We start from the raw sequence: 21,190 nt of genomic DNA on the forward strand, positions 1-21,190 counted from the left end.
TTTTCTACCGCTTGTCCCTTTTGGGGTCGCGGGGGGTGCTGGATATAGGTTGGAGGAAGGTGGTGTACACCCTGGACAAGTCACCACCTCATCACAGGGCCAACACAGATAGACAGACAACATTCACACTCACATTCACACACTAGGGACCATTTAGTGTTGCCAATCAACCTATCCCCAGGTGCATGCCTTTGGGGGTGGGAGGAACCTGGAGTACCCGGAGGGAACCCACGCAGTCACGGGGAGAACATGCAAACTCCACACAGAAGGATCCCGAGTCCCGGGTTTGTATCTAAAAAGTACAAAACACTATATAATAAAAAATATAAAATGTGAACAGAAATGTGTACTACCTACCTGGTGTGTGTACACTTAAACTACTTTACATATCCATATCAATCAATTACAAAAGTGAATCCAAATGCTGCTATGGTTTCTTTGATTCGGGACTCATTTTATTTTTATTTTTTTATTACTCGGGACTCATTTTCTAGTCCAGTTGCCAGACGCGTGGCACGGCATGCACCGCATGCAGATACATGCGCTGTATCTGCATGCGGTGCATAAAAAACGGCACCGAAACAAACGGCTCGCAACTGCTAAAACTTAAACGAGCCGTTCGACCCGATACCCTGGCGAACGTCACACCTCTAATAGGAAGTAACATACTCTTCTAGGCGGGTCAATCTGATCATTTGCTTTTCAATCCAAACAATTTGATGGATTAGTTCTATGTGAATTCATCAATTGAGTACAGAGTCATGTAGCATACATCCTGTGGTTGTTGTGTGTAGACCAGGGGTGTCAAACTCCTTTTTAGATCGGGGGCCACATGGAGAAAAATCTACTCCCAAGTGGGCCGGACTGGTAAAATCACGGCACGATAACTTAAAAATAAAGACAACTTCAGATTGTTTTCTTTGTTTAAAAATAGAACACGCACAAATGTACAAATCATAATGTTGTTAGGTTTTTTTTACACTTGCGTGTTGCGGTTAGAAATGTATTTGTCGTTATTTCTATTTTTCGATTAAATTAATGTGATAATGTTCATCAGTCAACTCATTGGTGTTAATTTTCAATCTATCAAGATAAAATAATTATATGAAAATCAAATTACAGTATGTTATTTATGTAGTTTGCTCATTTTTCTCAACCGATGTACTAACATCATGTGGTTTATTTTGTACATATATAGCATCATCTACAAAGATACAAATAATTGCTATTGCGACATCCAATGGACACATTTAAAACAGCTGTTTCTTTCATTCAAAAAGTTCAGTTTAATTTTTATACTTTGCAAACTCATCCCGCCGGCCGGATAAGATCTGTTCGCGGACCTGATCCGGCCCTGGGCCGTATGTTTGACACCCCTGGTGTAGACGTATGATGGAAATATTGTGCATGAAATAAAGACAAGGACAAGCCTCCGTGGTTGTTTTTTTTTATCTGATTGAAAAAATCTTTTGCATGTGTAGGTATAAAGTGTATGAAAAAACTGTTCCATCAAACAAGTATGGAAATAAATATTTATATAATCATCCGCAGTTTCGCCACAATAAGAAAACACAGTAGTGATGCCAGCACCACTAAGCTCCGATAATGAAAAAAACTGACATTTATGGACTTTAGCCCTGACACAGGACGTCGGTCTCAAACAGCAGCAGCTGCCCCATGAAGGCCAGGTTAGGCGAGATGACGTGACGCCTCTGCTTCACAAAGTCAAAGGCCTCATCCAGCCGGACCCGCTGGGCGTGCATGAGGTATGCCAGGCAGATAGTGGCCGAGCGGGAGATACCTGCCTGGCAGTGCACCAGCACCCGACCCCGGTTGTGCTTCACTGAATCTGTGGGTGAAGAAACAAAAGTTTATGATCACGATGTGTTGCGTTTTCATTTGAAATTCTGCACAAAGACACTTACAACTTAAGCACTAGTCATCTAATTTCTATACAGCTTGTGCTAATTAGCGTCCTGGCTGACTTTACGGATGGCAGGACATGCAAATGGCATCAGTTAGTCAGTGTTGCCAGATTGGTAATGGTGACTTCCCATAGAGGAATCTTAAAATGTTGACGTTGATCATGACGACAAGCTACAGTAAAACATTACCACAAACCATCTATGCCAGTGGTTGTAAAACTTTTCTCAACACTTCAGAAAAGACTTGGCTCCCCAAGTACTACCATAACGACCAACATTAAAATACAGTTCTAGGCCTACGTATTTCTTAAAAACAAGGCAGAGGTTTTATTTTAAGTACATTTAATATTTTTGGCCTCTGAAACATTACCCACACTGCACAAACATCAACAATGATACTCCATATACAGTACATACTTTCAGACTTCTTTAGTGTACCACTAGATGGAGTCCGGTACCACAGTTTGAGAATCTCTAGTCCAGTGTTTTTCAACCACTAGTGTGCCGTGGGAGATTATATAATTTCACCTATTTGGGTAAAAAATATTTATGCAAACCAGTAATTATAGTCTGCAAATTATGTGTTGTTGAGTGTCGGTGCTGTCTAGAGCTCGGCAGAGTAACCGTGTAATACTCTTCCATATCAGTTGGTGGCAGCCGGTAGCTAATTGCTTTGTAGATGTCGGAAACAGCGGGAGGCAGTGTACAGATAAAAAGGTGTCTAATGCTTAAACCAAAAATAAACAAAAGGTGAGTACCCCTAAGAAAAGGCATTGAAGCTTAGGGAAGGCTATGTGGAACAAAACTAAAACTGAACTGGCTCCAAAGTAAACAAACACAGAATGCTGGACGACCGCAAAGACTTACTGTGGAGCAAAGACGGCGTCCACAATGTACATCCGAACATGACATGACAATTAACAATGTCCCCACGAAGAAGGATTAAAAACAACTGAAATATTCTTGATTGCTAAAACAAAGTAGGTGCAGGAAATATCACTCAAAGGAAGACATGAAACTGCTCCAGGAAAATGCCAAAATAAGAGAAAAAGCCACCAAAATAGAAGCGCAAGACAAGAACTAAAAACAGCAAAAAAACTCCAAATAAGTCACTGCGTGATGTGACAGGTCGTGACAGTACATCTACTTTGAGACATGAGCTATATTGATGCACGGTTGGTTATGGTTTAAAGTCATATCCAACAATTGCAACTTTTTACTGTCAATTGAGTTTAATTTTTTAATGATTTCTGCTGGTGGTGTGTCCGAATTTTTTCAACGCAAAAAATGTGCCTTGGCTCAAAAAAAGGTTGAAAAACACTGCTCTAGTCTACTGTATGCTATTATAGATTCTAATGCAATTTCACATTAGCATTATCGGGGGGGAAAAACTGCAACAATTAAAACACCGCCATATAAAAATGTATGTGAGACGGGTAGGTATTTTGGACGATATTGGGACTTTTGACCATTTCGGCCACCCCTGGCTGAATAAGCATGTATCTTACACTTCAGACTCCCCGGACGGATTCTCACCGGATTCGGACCGGACATTGGCCAAGAGCTAGTGGGTAGCCTTGGACGGAGTTAAGCCAGAGTTGTGTATAAAGAGAGTATGGTCAACTAAACAAGGCTACCAAGAACATGCAATTACGATCATTCTGACGTTAGTATTCCTGACGAAATCAACCAAAACAATACGTCTAAATATAGTTCTAAAACTAAATAAACCAAAACAATACGTCTAAATATAGTTCTAAACATACTCCAGCTGATAAACTTACAAATAAAACATGCTTTTATTTTATGAAAGTATAATTTTGAGGCCGTATTTGACACACTCTGCTGCTACATTCCTGCAGTGTTTCGTGACCAGCAGGCACTCTAACACGCAATCGGTGGCGCAATAAATACACAGAACGACCCAAAAAAAAAAAAAGTTATTACCGTCATTTTGATAAAATCTTCATTAGCTTTGGACCAGCAATCACGAATAAATTGTGACTTTTGTGTAAAGTATGTCAACTGTTGTGTCTGCCTCTGTGGAGGTTCATTTGTCTCTTCATTACATAAGCTTTTTTTTGACACTGTCATATAATTCAGTAAACAAAAATAATTTTGTTTACAGATATGGTAACACTAGCAAGCAGTCGAGAAGATGGAGTGATTTTTGGTCTCGAACATATTTTGCTTTATTCATTATTGACGTGTTTCTTGCTACATACAAGGTATGGATATTAAACATTAATGTATTGTTAATTTTTTTAAAACAATACACATACGATAAATTTTCAACTTAAATATTCTCCTAATACCCTATGAATACAGCGACACAAAAAACCCCGAAAACAACCTTTTTTTTTCAAATGTAAATGAAAAAACTAGGTAACAGGCTATGTTGTTTTCATGCATTTAGTTCTTGTTTATCAGCTAAAGATGACATTTAGCTGACACAGTTTTGATTTGACTGTCATGTATGTGTTTTATGGAAGTTTATGAAAAAATGTCCTCACCAATAAAAGCGATAGCTGTGAAGAAGCAAGCGCGGATATCTGCAGCGAGACTGTCCTCCACGTCAAGACGAAGGTATTTGAAGTCCTCTTCGAAGAAGTTGGGACACGAGGAGGAGACGTTGAGGACTGCTGTGATGCCGGCTGCCTTGAGGGTCTCTCGGCGGGATGAGTGGACGGCACTGCCTAGAAACAGGAAGGGAAGCAGCTCAACGGGACCGTCCTTTGGTGGACAAGAAGTAAACATCGTTATTATTACTTGCATATTGTTTTATACTTTAACTATTTGAATATGATCTGACCTGGTCGTATGCAGGTGTGCTGCGGCCTGTGCTCACTGACTCTGGTTCCACTGCAGATAGTTGTTTGCTGTAACAAAAATCTGGGTAGGCCTCTGAAAATCCTTCAAATCCACCTGAAAAGGATGTCACAGTGTTTTAATCATTCACACAAGCATTAGAGATATGTGTATACATCCGGAATTTAAGTGACACAATATACATGACAATTATTATTACAGATGTCCGATAATATCGGCAGGCCGATAAATGCTTTAAAATGTAATATCGGAAATTATCGGTATCGGTTTCAAAAAGTAAAATTAATGACTTTTTAAAACGCCGCTGTATCCCAGTCAGCAGCCCCTCCCCCCTCCCCTCTCCCCTCTCTCACACACAACACAGGAGTTGACGACTGCAGCATGAGAGGTTTACTGGCAACGCTTGATGACCTCATCAAACCGTCGCGAGCGCAGCACAACAACAACAAGAGTGTGTTGTTGCCGGTGCTGTAGCCGTGGCTAACAAGCCAGCTCGCTCGGTGACTGACTAACGACACCATGTCTATGGTTTGGGATTATTTTAAAGTGTCTCTGACGGATAAAAAACTGGCAATTTGCAATCACTGCAAAAAGTTGGTTATGCGAGGAGGAACCAAGACGTCTTCCTTTAATACGAGCAATTTGATCTCCCACCTCTTCAAGAATCATAAGGAGATACACGATGAATACAAGCGGAAGATGGATAAAGAGCAAACACTGAAAAAAAGTAGTACCACACAGTTGTCGCTTAAAGACTCCGCCGAGAAAAAACAAAAATACAACAAAAACTACCCCAGGGTGAAAGCTCACGTTGTGGTCAGGCACAACACACGCAGTATGGCAAAAGCTACGGTGGAGTTTGGTGTGGCTAGTCCGCCCTGCATGGCGCACACTTTGCAGCTTGCAGTGAACGGAGGTGCCTTGTCTCAACGCAGCATTTCAGAAGCTCTGGCTGACTGGTAGGCCACTTCAAGCACTCACCACTAGCTTGCAGCACATTTGTGTTACTCATACAAATACATTAAATCAGGGCAGATTGAGCCCAGTTTATAATTACCTGTTATACAGTATGCCAGGCAGTCTTGCACTAAAGGAGGACTATGTTATTGTTTACTTTATTACTCTGGTATACTCTGGACTGAAGCTATGTGCCTTCATTGTTTTTGTAGCTGCTGTTTTGAGGCATGTTTAAAAAAAAAAAAAATAATGCACTTTGTGAAAGTCAAAGTATAGTATTTCCCATAGTTGTAGTGGGTATCAGGGTTATCTCAGGGAGAGCATGTCCCAAATTCCAAGCTGCTGTTTTGAGGCATGCTAAAAAAAAATAGTGCACTATGTGACTTCAATAATAAATATGGCAGTGCCATGTTTGCACTTTTTCCATAACTTGAGTTGAAGTTGTTCTCTTATTTTGGAAAACCTTGTTACATTGTTTAATGCATCCAGCAGGCCATCACAACAAAATTAGGCATACTAATGTGTTAATTCCACGACTGTAAATATCGGTATCGGTTGATATCGGAATCGATAATTAAGAGTTGGACAATATCGGAACATCGGATATCGGCAAAAAAGCCATTATCGGACATCTCTAATTATTATTGTAAAGTTCAAATTTGAATGACAATAAAAGGTAGTCTAAGTCTAATTTTTAATACCTTAATCAACAAATGAAAACTGTTTGGCATCTACAGGGTTGGTCCTACACTCCAAACCAGGCAACACCCTGAGACAGAGACTGGTGCATCCTAAAGACCGGAGACCTCACACCCACAAAACTGTCTACTTGCACCTCAGGAAGAAACAGCACTCCTTTTGAGAACAAAAAATGTACAGATTCTGGACAGGGATGACGGATGGTACGAAAGAGGAGTGAGGGAAGCCATCTATGTCATGGTTGAAAAACCATCCCTGAACAGAGGAGGTGGTCTGCGACACCACCTGTCTCCCGCATACAACACCGTCCTTTCAACCGTTCTTAAAAGACTCTGCAGAAGCTACTTCAACCAACAGGAAGCAATACGTAAAGCTATGCGAACAAACGTTTGCAACTCTAAATATATCCTGTGGACTACCCCAAAATTGTTCAATCTCTATATTAACGACATTTGTAAAGTTACAAAGGACTTAAAGTTAGTATTACTTGCAAACGACACAACTGTGTTTTGTTCAGGAGAGAACACACACAAGCTGATACAAATAACAGAAGAAATTAACAGATTAAAAAGATGGTTTGACAAAAAAAGGGCTATCTTTGAATCTCAGTAAAATAATGCTATTCGGCAACAGTGGAAGAGAAAGTCAAACACAATTACAAATAGACAGAATTGACATTGAAAGAACAGAAGAAACCACATTTTTTGGGTGTTACAATATATGATAAAATGAACTGAAAATCTCGTTAAAAAAAATACAACACAAGGTACAGGCAAAACATATTTCAATAATGAACAAAGATAAATATGTTATGAACCAGAAATCACTCCATATACCCTACTGCTCGCTTGTGTTGCCATATCTGAGTTATTATGTAGACATGTGGGGAAATATAGTAACTACACAAAAGTATGCTTCATTCAATAACTGATTCAATAACAAAAGAGATCAATTAGAATAATACACAACGTTGCATATAGAGAACATTCAAACCCTTTTATTTATTGAATAAAAAATAATTGAAATTCAAAGACTTGGTGCTAACAGTTAAAACAATGCAAACTATAACCTGCTACCCAACAATTCTTCTGATCAAAAGAGGAGAAATATAACCTTGGAGAAAAATAACATTTTAAATATCGGTGTAAGACATTTAGCATATCAGTATGTGGATTTAAATTCTGGAATATATAGCAAAGGAGTCAAACAAGGTACTGATATATGTATATGTATATGTATATGTATATGTATATGTATATGTATATGTATATGTATATGTATATGTATATGTATATGTATATGTGTAACAGCTGTTGCTGCAGCTGTTACATATACTGTAATATTGTACATGGTCATTGGGATTTGTTATATATTGTTTATATTATATAAAAATATAATATAATAATATAGTACATCAGTATATATTATATACTGTGTATATATAAAATGTAAATATTACATATATGTTATATTTTATATTGCTACTACGGTACAGTTTTTGTCTATTGTATACCTGCATTATCCTTTCCACCCTTACACTTTCCATCCTTTGTAACTGAGCTACTGTGTGGAACAATTTCCCTTGTGGATCAATAAAATGTGTCTGTGTCTAAATCTAAGTCTATATGATCCAGTTTAGGAAATGGTCAAACTCAAACGTGTTCACAATGTATAAGGAAGAAGAATCCTGATAAACATCTTAAACCAGATTGATGAATGACACATCATCTATCACATATTCAGTACATTTTGTGAACCACACAGTAAATTGATGATCTATTCAAACTGTACTGATGTGCATGTATTCATTGTTGTTGTGTATTGCAGTGTTTTTCAACCACTGTGCCGCGGCACACTTGTGTGCCGTGTGAGATTGTCTAATTTCACCTATTTGGGTTCAAATATTTTTTGCAAACCAGTAATTATAGTCTGCAAATTATGTGTTGTTGTTGAGTGTCAGTGCTGTCTAGAGCTCGGCAGAGTAACCGTGTAATACTCTTCCATATCAGTAGGTGGCAGCCGGTAGCTAATTGCTTTGTAGATGTCGGGAACAGCGGGAGGCAGCGTGCAGGTCAAAAGGTATCTAATGCTTAAACCAAAAATAAACAAAAAGTGAGTGCCCCTAAGAAAAGGCATTGAAGCTTAGGGAAGGCTATGCAGAACAAAACTAAAACTGAACTGGCTACAAAGTAAACAAAAACAGAATGCTGGACGACAGCAAAGACTTACTGTGGAGCAAAGACGGCGTCCACAATGTGCATCCGAACATGACATGACAATCAACAATGTCCCCACAAAGAAGGATAAAAACAACAGAAATATTCTTGATTGCTAAAACAAAGTAGATGCGGGAAATATCGCTCAAAGGAAGAGATGAAACTTCTACAGGAAAATACCAAAAAAAGAGAAAAAGCCACCGAAATAAGAGCGCAAGACAAGAACTAAAACAGCAAAAAACTCAAAATAAGTCAGGGCATGATGTGACAGGTCGTGACAGTACACCTACTTAGACAAGAACTATATTGATGCATGGTTGGTTATGGTTTAAAGTCATATCCAACAATTGCGACAACGACGTTTTACTGTCAACCGAGTTTAGTTTTTTAACGATTTCTGCTGGTCCGGATTTTTTCAACGCAAAAAAAATGTGCCTTGGCTCCAAAAAGGTTGAAAAACACTGGTGTATAGGATCAAAACAGGAAGTGAACAATTGTGTTACAAACTGTTTCCAGACAGAAAAGGGGTAGGATTAAATAAGCTCTGCTTCTTCCTACTCCTTTTTGGCCATAATAGAATGTGAAACTGTGAAAATGTATGTAACTGTAAACATGTTCTAAACATCACTAGGTTGTTGTTTTTTTATTACTCGTTTGTTATTGTTTTGTTTAGGCTTTCTTTCTTTACTTTTTTTAGCATGTCCGAAATTAATATTTACAATACGGTAAGGTCTATTCAGGTGTACTGGAGAGGAGGCTACGCCGGATAGTCGAACCTCGGATTCAGGAGGAACAGTGTGGTTTTCGTCCTGGTCGTGGAACTGTGGACCAGCTCTATACTCTCGGCAGGGTCCTTGAGGGTGCATGGAAGTTTGCCCAACCAGTCTACATGTGCTTTGTGGACTTGGAGAAGGCATTCGACCGTGTACCCCGGGAAGTCCTGTGGGGAGTGCTCAGAGAGTATGGGGTAACGGACTGTCTTATTGTGGCGGTTCGCTCCCTGTATAATCGGTGTCAGAGCTTGGTCCGCATTGCCGGCAGTAAGTCGGACACGTTTCCAGTGAGGGTTGGACTCCGCCAGGGCTGCCCTTTGTCACCGATTCTGTTCATAACCTTTATGGACAGAATTTCTAGGCGCAGTCAGGGCGTTGAGGGTATCTGGTTTGGTGGCTGCAGGATTAGGTCTCTGCTTTTTGCAGATGATGTGGTCCTGATGGCTTCATCTGGCCAAGATCTTCAGCTCTCACTGGATCGGTTCGCAGCCGAGTGTGAAGCGACTGGGATGAGAATCAGCACCTCCAAATCCGAGTCCATGGTTCTCGCCCGGAAAAGGGTGGAGTGCCATCTCCGGGTTGGGGAGGAGATCTTGCCCCAAGTGGAGGAGTTCAAGTACCTCGGAGTCTTGTTCACGAGTGAGGGAAGAGTGGATCGTGAGATCGACAGGCGGATCGGTGCGGCATCTTCAGTAATGCGGACGCTGTATCGATCCGTTGTGGTGAAGAAGGAGCTGAGCCAGAAGGCAAAGCTCTCGATTTACCGGTCGATCTACGTTCCCATCCTCACCTATGGTCATGAGCTTTGGGTCATGACCGAAAGGACAAGATCACGGGTACAAGCGGCCGAAATGAGTTTCCTCCGCCGGGTGGCGGGGCTCTCCCTTAGAGATAGGGTGAGAAGCTCTGCCATCCGGGGGGAGCTCAAAGTAAAGCCGCTGCTCCTCCATATCGAGAGGAGCCAGATGAGGTGGTTCGGGCATCTGGTCAGGATGCCACCCGAACGCCTCCCTCGGGAGGTGTTTCGGGCACGTCCGACCGGTAGGAGGCCACGGGGAAGACCCAGGACACGTTGGGAAGACTATGTCTCCCGGCTGGCCTGGGAACGCCTCGGGATCCACCGGGAGGAGCTGGACGAAGTGGCTGGGGAGAGGGAAGTCTGGGCTTCCCTGCTTAGGCTGCTGCCCCCGCGACCCGACCTCGGATAAGCGGAAGAAGATGGATGGATGGATGGATGGCAATACAAATGTTTACATTAAGTCTTTAAGTGTGGGCAAGATGCATGAGTTATCGGTTAGTTCGTGTCAACATATGCAAAATGTTTTCCAATTACCTCTCAGGAAGCAAATTTGCGCGTTCACTTCGCTCCGCAGGGCAGTGAGCAACATCTGGCCCACGCTCTCCGCCCTCAACTCGGCCACGGAGCGGCTCGCATCGTCCACCACCACCACCGGGCTGAATTCCCCTCGCCGCAGCTGGCCCAGGAGCGCCCTGTCCGGGATCAGCCACTCGAGGGCCACCTCCGCGCTCTTGGACCTGCGGCGCAGCACCGAGTTCCAGTTGACGTTCCGGGACCGGAGTATGTGTGACCGGGAGAAGTCCAGGAAAGGTCTGCAGTCCAAAAGCACGCAGCCGGCAGAGACAGCTCTCTCCCTGAGGATGTGGACCACCTCATGATTGTTCAGTTCCAAAGGCTCCCCAAGTGACGTCATGTTGAAAGTACCTTCAACAATTATTTAAACATCCAAATGCAAAAAAAATGTTATTGAGCAGAGTATTGTTCGATCAGTTTGAGGCAATGACTTTAAAGGAGTTCCACGCGCTCATTGATAAAACACCAAGGAATGGGCGTGGCCACGTTGGCCCGGCCTTGTTTTCCATCCGGAAGAAACTGCACTTCAAGGCGGAACTCCATATATAGACTGCCCGTCACTCCTTATATGGACAATGACGGGCTCCCTCCACCAAACTCAAACATGCTGGTTCGGGGTTATCCCGTGTTTTCATGTTGATCGAGTGACGTTAGTTACACTGGGGGCGAAAAGCCAAATACAACATGCACGAACAAAGACACATTTCATACTTGGTGTATCTTCAAACCAGCATTACACGACTTTTGCCTACTATATGCGATCAACAGTTAGCACAATCCAGCCACAACAAACACATACTTCACCCATCTAGAGCAGTGTTTTTCAACCCTTTTTTGAGCCAAGGCCCATTTTTTTGGCCCATTGAAAAAATCCGGAGACACACCACCAGCAGAAATAGAAAACGAAACTCAGTTGACAGTAAAAAGTTGTTATTGCAATTGTAGGATATGACTTAAAACATTGGTCCCCAACCTCCGGGCCGCGGCCCGGTACCAATGGGCCTCACAAGAAAAAAAAAAAATGAAAAAAAAATATATATATAAATATATATATATATTTTTTTTTTATTAAATCAACAAAAAAAACACAATATATATATATACACATATATATATATATATATATATATATAGATCAATACAGTCTGCAGGGATACAGTCAGTAAGCACAAATGATTGTATTTCTTTATTAAAACAAAAACATATATATATATATATATATATATATATATACATATATATAAATATATATATATATATATCCGTGGGACACATTTTCAAGCGTTGACCGGTCCGCAGCTACAAAAAGGTTGCGGACCACTGACTTAAACCATAACCAACCATGCATCAATATAGCTCTTGTCTCAAAGTAGGTGTACTGTCATGACTTGTCACATCACGCCATGACTTATTTGGAGTTTTTTGCTGTTTTCCTGTGTGTAGTGTTTTATTTATTGTCTTGCGCTCCTATTTTGGTGGCTTTTTCTCTTTTTTTGGTATTTTCCTGTAGCAGTTTCATGTCTTCCTTTGAGCGATATTTCCCGCATCAACTTTGTTTTAGCAACCAAGAATATTTCAGTTGTTTTTATCCTTCTTTGTGGGGACATTGTTGATTGTCATGTCATGTTCGGATGTACATTGTGGACGCCGTCTTTGCTCCACAGTAAATCTTTGCTGTCGTCCAGCATTCTGTTTTTGTTTATTTTGTAGCCAGTTCTGTTTTAGTTTAGTTCTGCATAGCCTTCCCTAAGCTTCAATGCCTTTTCTTAAGGACACTCACCTTTTGTTTATTTTTGGTTTAAGCATTAGACACCTTTTTACCTGCACGCTGCCTCCTGCTGTTCCCGACATCTACAAAGCAATTAGCTACCTGCTGCCACCTACTGATATGGAAGAGAATAACATGGTAACTCTGGCGAGCTCTAGACAGCACCGACACTCAACAACAACACATAATTTGCAGAGTATAACTACTGGTTTGCAAAAAATATTTTTAACCCAAATAGGTGAAATTAGATAATCTCCCACGGCACACCAGACTGTGTCTCACGGCACACTAGTGTGCTGCGGCACAGTGGTTGAAAAACAAGAATTACAAAAAGAGACAACTGGCAATATATCAAACTGGATTTTTGATTTTGATTGGACGTGTCATTTTGAAAATGCTTAAACGAAAATTTTAAAGTATGTTGGAGTTCGGGTTTTGGTGGAGGGAACAGTGATAAAGTCATCTAAAATAATGTGTGTTAAAAAAGGGGGGCAGATAAATATAAGAACATTATTCTTCCATCTGCTCCTTTCTGATCATGGAAATGTATAAGAAACAAAAAACAATGAAAGTGTGAACTGTACGTGGCTTGTTTATATGCATTTTCATGAAAGGAATAAAAAGAAATGATGATGATGATGAATACAAAAAAAGAATGAATAAATAAGTAAACCAAAATGTCCACCATTCACATTAGAATTCATCTGGCCTTGAAAAATTAATGTAACATTAACAAAAAGAACAAATATAATCATATTTCATTTTGATCGGGTCTGCATATCTCTGTCCATTTGTCGATTTGTCTGTGCGCTTCATTCTCTATATCCCTTTGTTTATTTGTGCTTGTTTATTTATAGTATATATGTTTACTACATTAAACATAATAAACAAATATAGTATCTGATATTACAAATACAAACATTTTCAGAGTTGTAAAAAATTTACCATTTGGTTAAGGTCTTACTATCTTGACTCATAGTGACAAAAGGTCTGATATATAAACAAAATGTGCATAATTCAGTCAAGAAAATCACTCTTAATAATGATTTCCCCTTCAGGCATCAACATTTAATACATATACGAATACCAGAACAAATTCATATTTTATATCAATATCCTAAAAATGAAACCCTCCTGGTTTAGGCATATCTAATTTACAATTTGGAGTGGGGCTATTTCATTTATCTACTCTCTTAGTGACAAAGGGTCCCTGGTTCAATCCCCACCTAGTACCAACCTCGTCATGTCCGTTGTGTCCTGAGCAAGACACTTCACCCTTGCTCCTGATGGGTGCTGGTTAGCGCCTTGCATGGCAGCTCCCTCCATCAGTGTGTGAATGTGTGTGTGAATGGGTAAATGTGGAAGTAGTGTCAAAGCGCTTTGAGTACCTTGAAGGTAGAAAAGCGCTATACAAGTACAACCCATTTATCATTTATCATTTAAAAAAAAAACTGAATAAGTCAGCCCCACATTTTAAAATGTATTTAAAAAAAAAAAAAGAAAAGAAAAGAAAATTACTTCTTTTAAAAGCAGAATTCTTCTTCTGGCATTAAAATGAGTTGAATGCATTTAGAAATAATGAACAGTTCAGTGTCCACAAAGTCATAATGCAACAGGTCCAAAAGTTAGTCAAAAAATACTGAATTTGCCTTCAGGTTTTAAAATATGCATAACTTTAAAAAATTTAAACTGTTTAACTATTTTTAAATCCTACAGCAGTGATTCTCAAACTCTGGTAGTATACGCGGGGTCTGTCTATAGTAGGCCAAATATTTAATTCATTATTTAAGTAGTTTCATTTTCTTGTATTCAAACACAGTGTTACTGTTAAAACTGTGTGTAATGTTACAGTGGCCAAAATATTACATATACTTGTAAAAATCTTTGCCTTGTTTTTAATGAATACTTGGGCCGATACTGTATTTTAATGTTTGTCATTACTGTAGTACTTGGATAGCCAATTGTTGGTACCACTGTCCTACGGAATAGCACATCTGTAAGGAATAGCACAGCATCATTAAGTAATGTATCCTCTTTACTTGCATAAATATGCAGTTAAGTAGGTATAGTTAACTTATATTTAGAAAATTAGTTTCACAGAAAATCTGCAATGGTATTATTATATTTGACCTGTTATTTCCCATCTGTTACACACGTGTCATCCTATAAGATGTTTGTGTGTCACTGACTCCCACTTACTTCCTCACGTTCCCACTTCCTTTCTTCCTCCGCCTTGTTTTTCGTCCTGGCTGGCTGCTTATCAGCCACTCATCATCGCTTAGCTCTCTTTACTTGGTCATGCTTTTCCCCAGCTTAGGCTGCAATTCCCGTCCACACAACCACGCTTAATTGGGAAGACTTTCAGTGTACATCGTGACATTGAGTATAGCCGAGCGTGCATTTATTGTAACCTCAGCATGAACACATGACAAACACAAACAACCTCTCAGGATGTCTCTAGAGTTTGTGGTGTGTCTGCACTTTTTTTTTTCTAAACAATTGCCCCAATCTCATCTTACTCCAACAGGAAATGAAATAGCACAGCGCCTACAATACATCCTGCCATCACCACCCACACACCCCCTTGGGTAGCTTTTCCCCAACACTGTATCATCACCTGCTTTCTTAACCTCAAGGCAATCACACTGGTAATAGTTTACTCAGTCCAAGTGACTAACAGACCATGAACAAAGTGAGCAATGATTAACCGATGTTAATGGTTCTAGCTACTCCTACACAATCAGACATTCTGTCATTTTCTCTTTGCTTCAAATGTTTCAGAAGTTGGCACACGCTAGGTGGCAAGGACAAAACTTTATTTTTTCTTTAATAACAAAGAGGCAAAAATAAAACAATTGGGAGTAGGAGGGAACAATAACAAATTGGACAAGAACAAGCACAGTACGTGATTCTATCTGAATGTTTTAGTACAAACCCCGTTTCCATATGAGTTGGGAAATTGTGTTAGATGTAAATATAAACGGAATACAATGATTTGCAAATCCTTTTCAACCCATATTCAATTGAATGCACTACAAAAACAACATATTTGATGTTCAAACTCATAAACTTTATTTTTTTTTTGCAAATAATAATTAACTTAGAATTTCATGGCTGCAACACGTGCCAAAGTAGTTGGGAAAGGGCATGTTCACCACTGTGTTACATGGCCTTTCCTTTTAACAACACTCAGTAAACGTTTGGGAACTGAGGAGACACATTTTTTAAGCTTCTCAGGTGGAATTCTTTCCCATTCTTGCTTGATGTACAGCTTAAGTTGTTCAACAGTCTGGGGGTTTCCGTTGTGGTATTTTAGGCTTCATAAAGCGCCACACATTTTCAATAGGAGACAGGTCTGGACTACAGGCAGGCCAGTCTAGTACCCGCACTCTTTTACTATGAAGCCACGTTGATGTAACATGTGGCTTGGCATTGTCTTGCTGAAATAAGCAGGGGCGTCCATGGTAACGTTGCTTGGATGGCAACATATGTTGCTCCAAAACCTGTATGTGCCTTTCAGCATGAATGGCGCCTTCACAGATGTGTAAGTTACCCATGTCTTGGGCACTAATGCACCCCCATACCATCACAGATGCTAACTTTTCAACTTTGCGCCTATAACAATCCAGATGGTTCTTTTCCTCTTTGGTCCGAAGGACACGACGTCCACAGTTTCCAAAAACAATTTGAAATGTGGACTCGTCAGACTACAGAACACTTTTCCACTTTGTATCAGTCCATCTTAGATGAGCTCAGGCCCAGCGAAGCCGGCAGCGTTTCTGGGTGTTGTTGATAAACGGTTTTCGCCTTGCATAGGAGAGTTTTAACTTGCACTTACAGATGTAGCGACCAACTGTAGTTACTGACAGTGGGTTTCTGAAGTGTTCCTGAGCCCATGTGGTGATATCCTTTACACACTGATGTCGCTTGTTGATGCAGTACAGCCTGAGGGATCGAAGGTCACGGGCTTAGCTGCTTACGTGCAGTTATTTCTCCAGATTCTCTGAACCCTTTGATGATATTACGGACCGTAGATGGTGAAATCCCTAAATTCCTTGCAATAGCTGGTTGAGAAAGGTTTTTCTTAAACTGTTCAACAATTTGCTCACACATTTGTTGACAAAGTGGTGACCCTCACCCCATCCTTGTTTGTGAATGACTGAGCATTTCATGGAATCTACTTTTATACCCAATTATGGCACCCACCTGTTCCCAATTTGCCTGTTCACCTGTGGGATGTTCCAAATAAGTGTTTGATGAGCATTCCTCAACTTTATCAGTATTTATTGCCACCTTTCCCAACTTCTTTGTCACGTGTTGCTGGCATCAAATTCTAAAGTTAATGATTATTTGAAAGTTTGAACATCAAATATGTTGTCTTTGTAGCATATTCAACTGAATATGGGTTGAAAATGATTTGCAAATAATTGTATTCCATTTATATTTACATCCAACACAATTTCCCAACTCATATGGAAACGGGGTTTGTACATACTGTACTAGAAATACTGAACTATAATGCTTTCCACAGGGAGGATTATCTGGGATTAATTGTTTGACTATAATCCAGATGTTGATATTATCCGAGATGCATATCATAAACGCCCATGTGACCGCACAACACCCTGATTCTGAGGAGAATTTCCCTGCTGTAGAGGCAGCTTTGATACAGCTGGCGCCTAATGTTCCGGAAAGCTGAGCAGTGTCTGGGGATTTACTGGTGCACGTGGGCACTGTGTGTTTGTGCTTTGATTCACGATGAATCATATATGTTGGCTATTATTGATGAAAAATGTGCAGCATCCTCTGTATACAGTGTTGCCTTGAATAATGAAGTTAAATTTGGGTCTGACAGAGCTCATAACTCAAAACGTCCGTATCTCCAATCGATATTCCCCATTGAAATTAATTACAATTAATTTATTCTGGGTACACCAAACACACCCCGATTTTAACATTAACATGCTTTTTTAATAAGAAAAACAAACTACTAAATCAGAATTATTGGACAAAAAACAATACAATAGAATGTACTACAAACGACTAATGAAGTAAAGTTATACTAATGTACAGCATTTGTCATGGAGAGTGGGTTTCTGTGGTATCTCCTTGAAGCTGCTTCTCTGTCAAACACACCATCCACAGCGTCTCTATATTTTAATGGAAAAATATTGTCCGTAAAAATTGCTTTTATCAAATCCTGCTTCAGTATGGTGCTGATTGTATCAATGCTATAGTCGTACACTTCACCAAGTCAGCTACAAGCACACCTTGGTCATGTTTTTTAGGCTTTCTTTCTGGAGTTCAATGAATGTCAGCACTGTCCTTCACAAATCAAAGTATTATTGTAGAAAAGTTATTTGCAAACGTGTATCTCAATCTATGTGCGTGTAATCCAATTCGCATGCATGTGCACCAATTTGTGACTGTACATCAATCCGACTGTGTGTATTCAGATCTGCGTACATGTGTTTTAGAGTCGCGTATGTTTTAAGTTTTAAGTTGTCTGTCTGTATCAGAAAAAAACCCTTGATAGGCTGTCTACATACGGAACCTAGGGAACCTATGGCTCTAGAGCCAGATGTGGCTCTTTTGATGACCGCATCTGGCTCTCAGATAAATCCTAGCTGACATTGCTTAACACGATAAGTAATGAATAATTCCGCTGGTAATCACAGTGTTAAAAATAACCACGTATCAACCAGACTACAAAGCCATCAGCAAAACCATACAGCACCAGAAGTCGCATTAATGGTAAGAAGTATTTTATTTATTATTGGTTACCTTCAGAATAACTGTTATTAAAAAGAAAAAGAGACTTATTATACCGTATTTTTCGGAGTATAAGCAGCTCCGGTGTATAAGTCGCACCGGCCGAAAATGCATAATAAAGAAGGAAAAAAACATATATAAGTCGCACTGGAGTATAAGTCGCATTTTTTGGGGAAATGTATTTGATAAAACCCAACACCAAGAATAGACATTTGAAAGGCAATTTAAAATAAATCAAGAATAGTGAACAACAGGCTGAATAAGTGTACGTTATATGAGGCATAAATAACCAACTGAGAACGTGCCTGGTATGTTAACGTAACATATTATGGTAAGAGTCATTCAAATAACTATAACATATAGAACATGCTATACGTTTACCAAACAATCTGTCACTCCTGATCGCTGAATCCCATGAAATCTTATACGTCTAGTCTCTTACGTGAATGAGATAAAAAATATTACTTGATATTTTACGGTAATGTGTTAATAATTTCACACGTAAGTCGCTCCTGAGTATAAGTCGCACCCCCGGCCAAACTATGAAAAAACTGCGACTTATAGTCCGAAAAATACGGTACTCTAAAAATGTTGGTCTTACTTAAAAATGCACACATTTAGTTGTATTCAGTGTTAAAGAATATTATATGGCCCTCACGGAAATACATTTTAAAATATTTGGCTTTCATGGCTCTCTCAGCCAAAAAGGTTCCCGACCCCTGGTGTAATACAACCTCTGCAAGCACATTCAAAAGTGCATGCTTGTAATAAAATCTGCGCGTGCGTATATATGATCTTCGAGAAGCAGAAACCCTTTACTGGCTGTCTTTTTTACATGTGACTTCTGCGACACTTCTGCCGTGTACGATTGGATTGAGCGCATCCAGATTCCTGAGCGTGTAATATAACTTGCGCGTAATACAACGTGCGTGCGCGTATCTGAGGTGTGCTTACATTTAACCAACCACGGAAGACACCACGCAATTTAAACCAATCAGAAACAATGTACAGCTGAGGTGCGTGAAAGAGAGACGCTAAGACCCGCCTTATGTTGTTTCTGATTGGTTTAAATTGCGTAGTGTCTTCCGTGGTTGGTTAAAAGTTCAAGTTAAAAGTACCGATGATTGTCACACACACACTCGGTGTGGTGAGATTATCCTCTGCATTTGACCCATCACCCTCACCCCTTGGAAGGTGAGGGGAGCAGTGAGCAGCAGCGATGGCCGTGCCCGGGAATCATTTTTGGTGATTCAACCCCCAATTCCAACCCTTGATGCTGAGTGTCAAGCAGGGATGTAATGGGTCCCATTTTTATAGTCTTTGGTATGACTTGGTTTGAACTCATGACCTACCGATCTCAGGGCGGACACTGTCTGTTACTCTGTCTGTTGCCTTTCCTTATACTCGCTACTAGTCGGCGCCTTGCAGCCACTGATCATGTTACTGTGTTGAAGTCAACAACGATGGAGCACTCTCGAACACTTTCTCAGAGCTGCCAAGCGTCACGCAATTTAAACCTTTCTCACGCTAAACGCCACACTTGACATTTCTCACGCTTATAATTGCCCATTCACTACTATATATTTTTTCATAATAATAAACTTTGGTTTTTGCAGCTTGCCGTAGTTTGTGTAACTCTGATTGATTGATCGAAATAACCGACCCCAGATCAAGCCATCAATCCACATTTAATCAACTACGGAAGACACTACGCAATTTAAACCAACGTATAGCTGAGGTGCTTAAGAGCAATCCACTTTGCAAGTTTGTATATAGTTTGTATATTTTAGTACATGCAAACCTTTAGTAAATAAGGCCCTTTTTGTGCTTTGAGCACAGGGATGCGGACCAAAACTTGGTACCATAATTAGCACTGGTCGGGGCCGGCTTTACGCAAGGGCAAGTTAAAGTTAAAGTTAAAGTACCAATGATTGTCACACACACACACTAGGTGCGGGTCCTCTGCATTTGACCCATCCCCTTATTCACCCCCTGGGAGGTGAGGGGCGCAGTGGGCAGCAGCGGTGCCGCGCCCGGGAGTCATTTTTGGTGATTTAACCCCCTTGATGCTGAGTGTCAAGCAGGTAGGTAATAGGTCCCATTTTTATAGTCTTTGGTATGACTCGGCCGGGGTTTGAACTCACTACCTGCCGATCTCAGGGCGGACACTCTAACCCAGAGGTAGGGAACCTATGGCTCTAGAGCAGTGGTTCTTAACCTGGGTTCGATCGAACCCTAGGGGTTCGGTGAGTCGGGCTCAGGGGTTCGGCGGAGGTCAAGACACACCCGACTCATCGTGTAAATAAAAACTTCTCCCTATCGGCGTATTACGGATACGGCAACAGCAGAAGTCACACTGATATGCAGGTGTGCAATTTGTTGTGAGTTTATGCACTGTGTTGGTTTTGTTGTTTGAACAAGGTGATGTTGATGCATGGTTCATTTTGTGCACCAGTAATAAAACATGGTAACACTTTAGTATGGGGAACATATTCACCATTCATTAGTTGCTTATTAACATGCAAATTAGTAACATATTGGCTCTTAACTAGTAATTATTAAGTACTTATTAAGGCCTTATTCGGCATGGCCTTATTATAACCCTAACCCTCTAACCCTGGCCCTAACCCTCTAACCCTAACCCTAACCAAATAGCTCTAAATTAAGTCTTTGTTACTTAGAATATGTTCCCCATACTAAAGTGTTACCAAAAACATATAACTTTGTCTCGAATTTGAAAAAAAACAAAACATTTTATTTTTCACTAAAGAAGGGTTCGGTGAATGCGCATATGAAACTGGTGGGGTTCGGTACCTCCAACAAGGTTAGGAACCACTGCTCTAGAGCCAGATGTGGCTCTTTTGATGACTGCATCTGGC

General features: G+C 40.3%; 1 protein-coding gene across 1 annotated transcript; it reads right to left on the bottom strand.

The window, feature by feature from the left end:
• Positions 1–1,520: 1,520 nt before the first annotated feature.
• Positions 1,521–11,181, bottom strand: dusp2 (dual specificity phosphatase 2). The gene is made up of 4 exons (XM_061928771.1): positions 10,733–11,181; positions 4,738–4,850; positions 4,439–4,658; positions 1,521–1,849 (listed from the first exon to the last, which is right to left on the bottom strand). The coding sequence occupies exons 1-4, from the start codon at positions 11,109–11,111 to the stop codon at positions 1,632–1,634; spliced, it is 930 nt and encodes a 309-aa protein (XP_061784755.1). The 5' UTR covers positions 11,112–11,181; the 3' UTR covers positions 1,521–1,631.
• Between the last annotated feature and the right edge of the window lie 10,009 nt (positions 11,182–21,190).

Source organism: Nerophis lumbriciformis, linkage group LG33 (genome assembly GCF_033978685.3).
Source record: "Nerophis lumbriciformis linkage group LG33, RoL_Nlum_v2.1, whole genome shotgun sequence".
NCBI classification, from domain to species: domain Eukaryota; kingdom Metazoa; phylum Chordata; class Actinopteri; order Syngnathiformes; family Syngnathidae; genus Nerophis; species Nerophis lumbriciformis.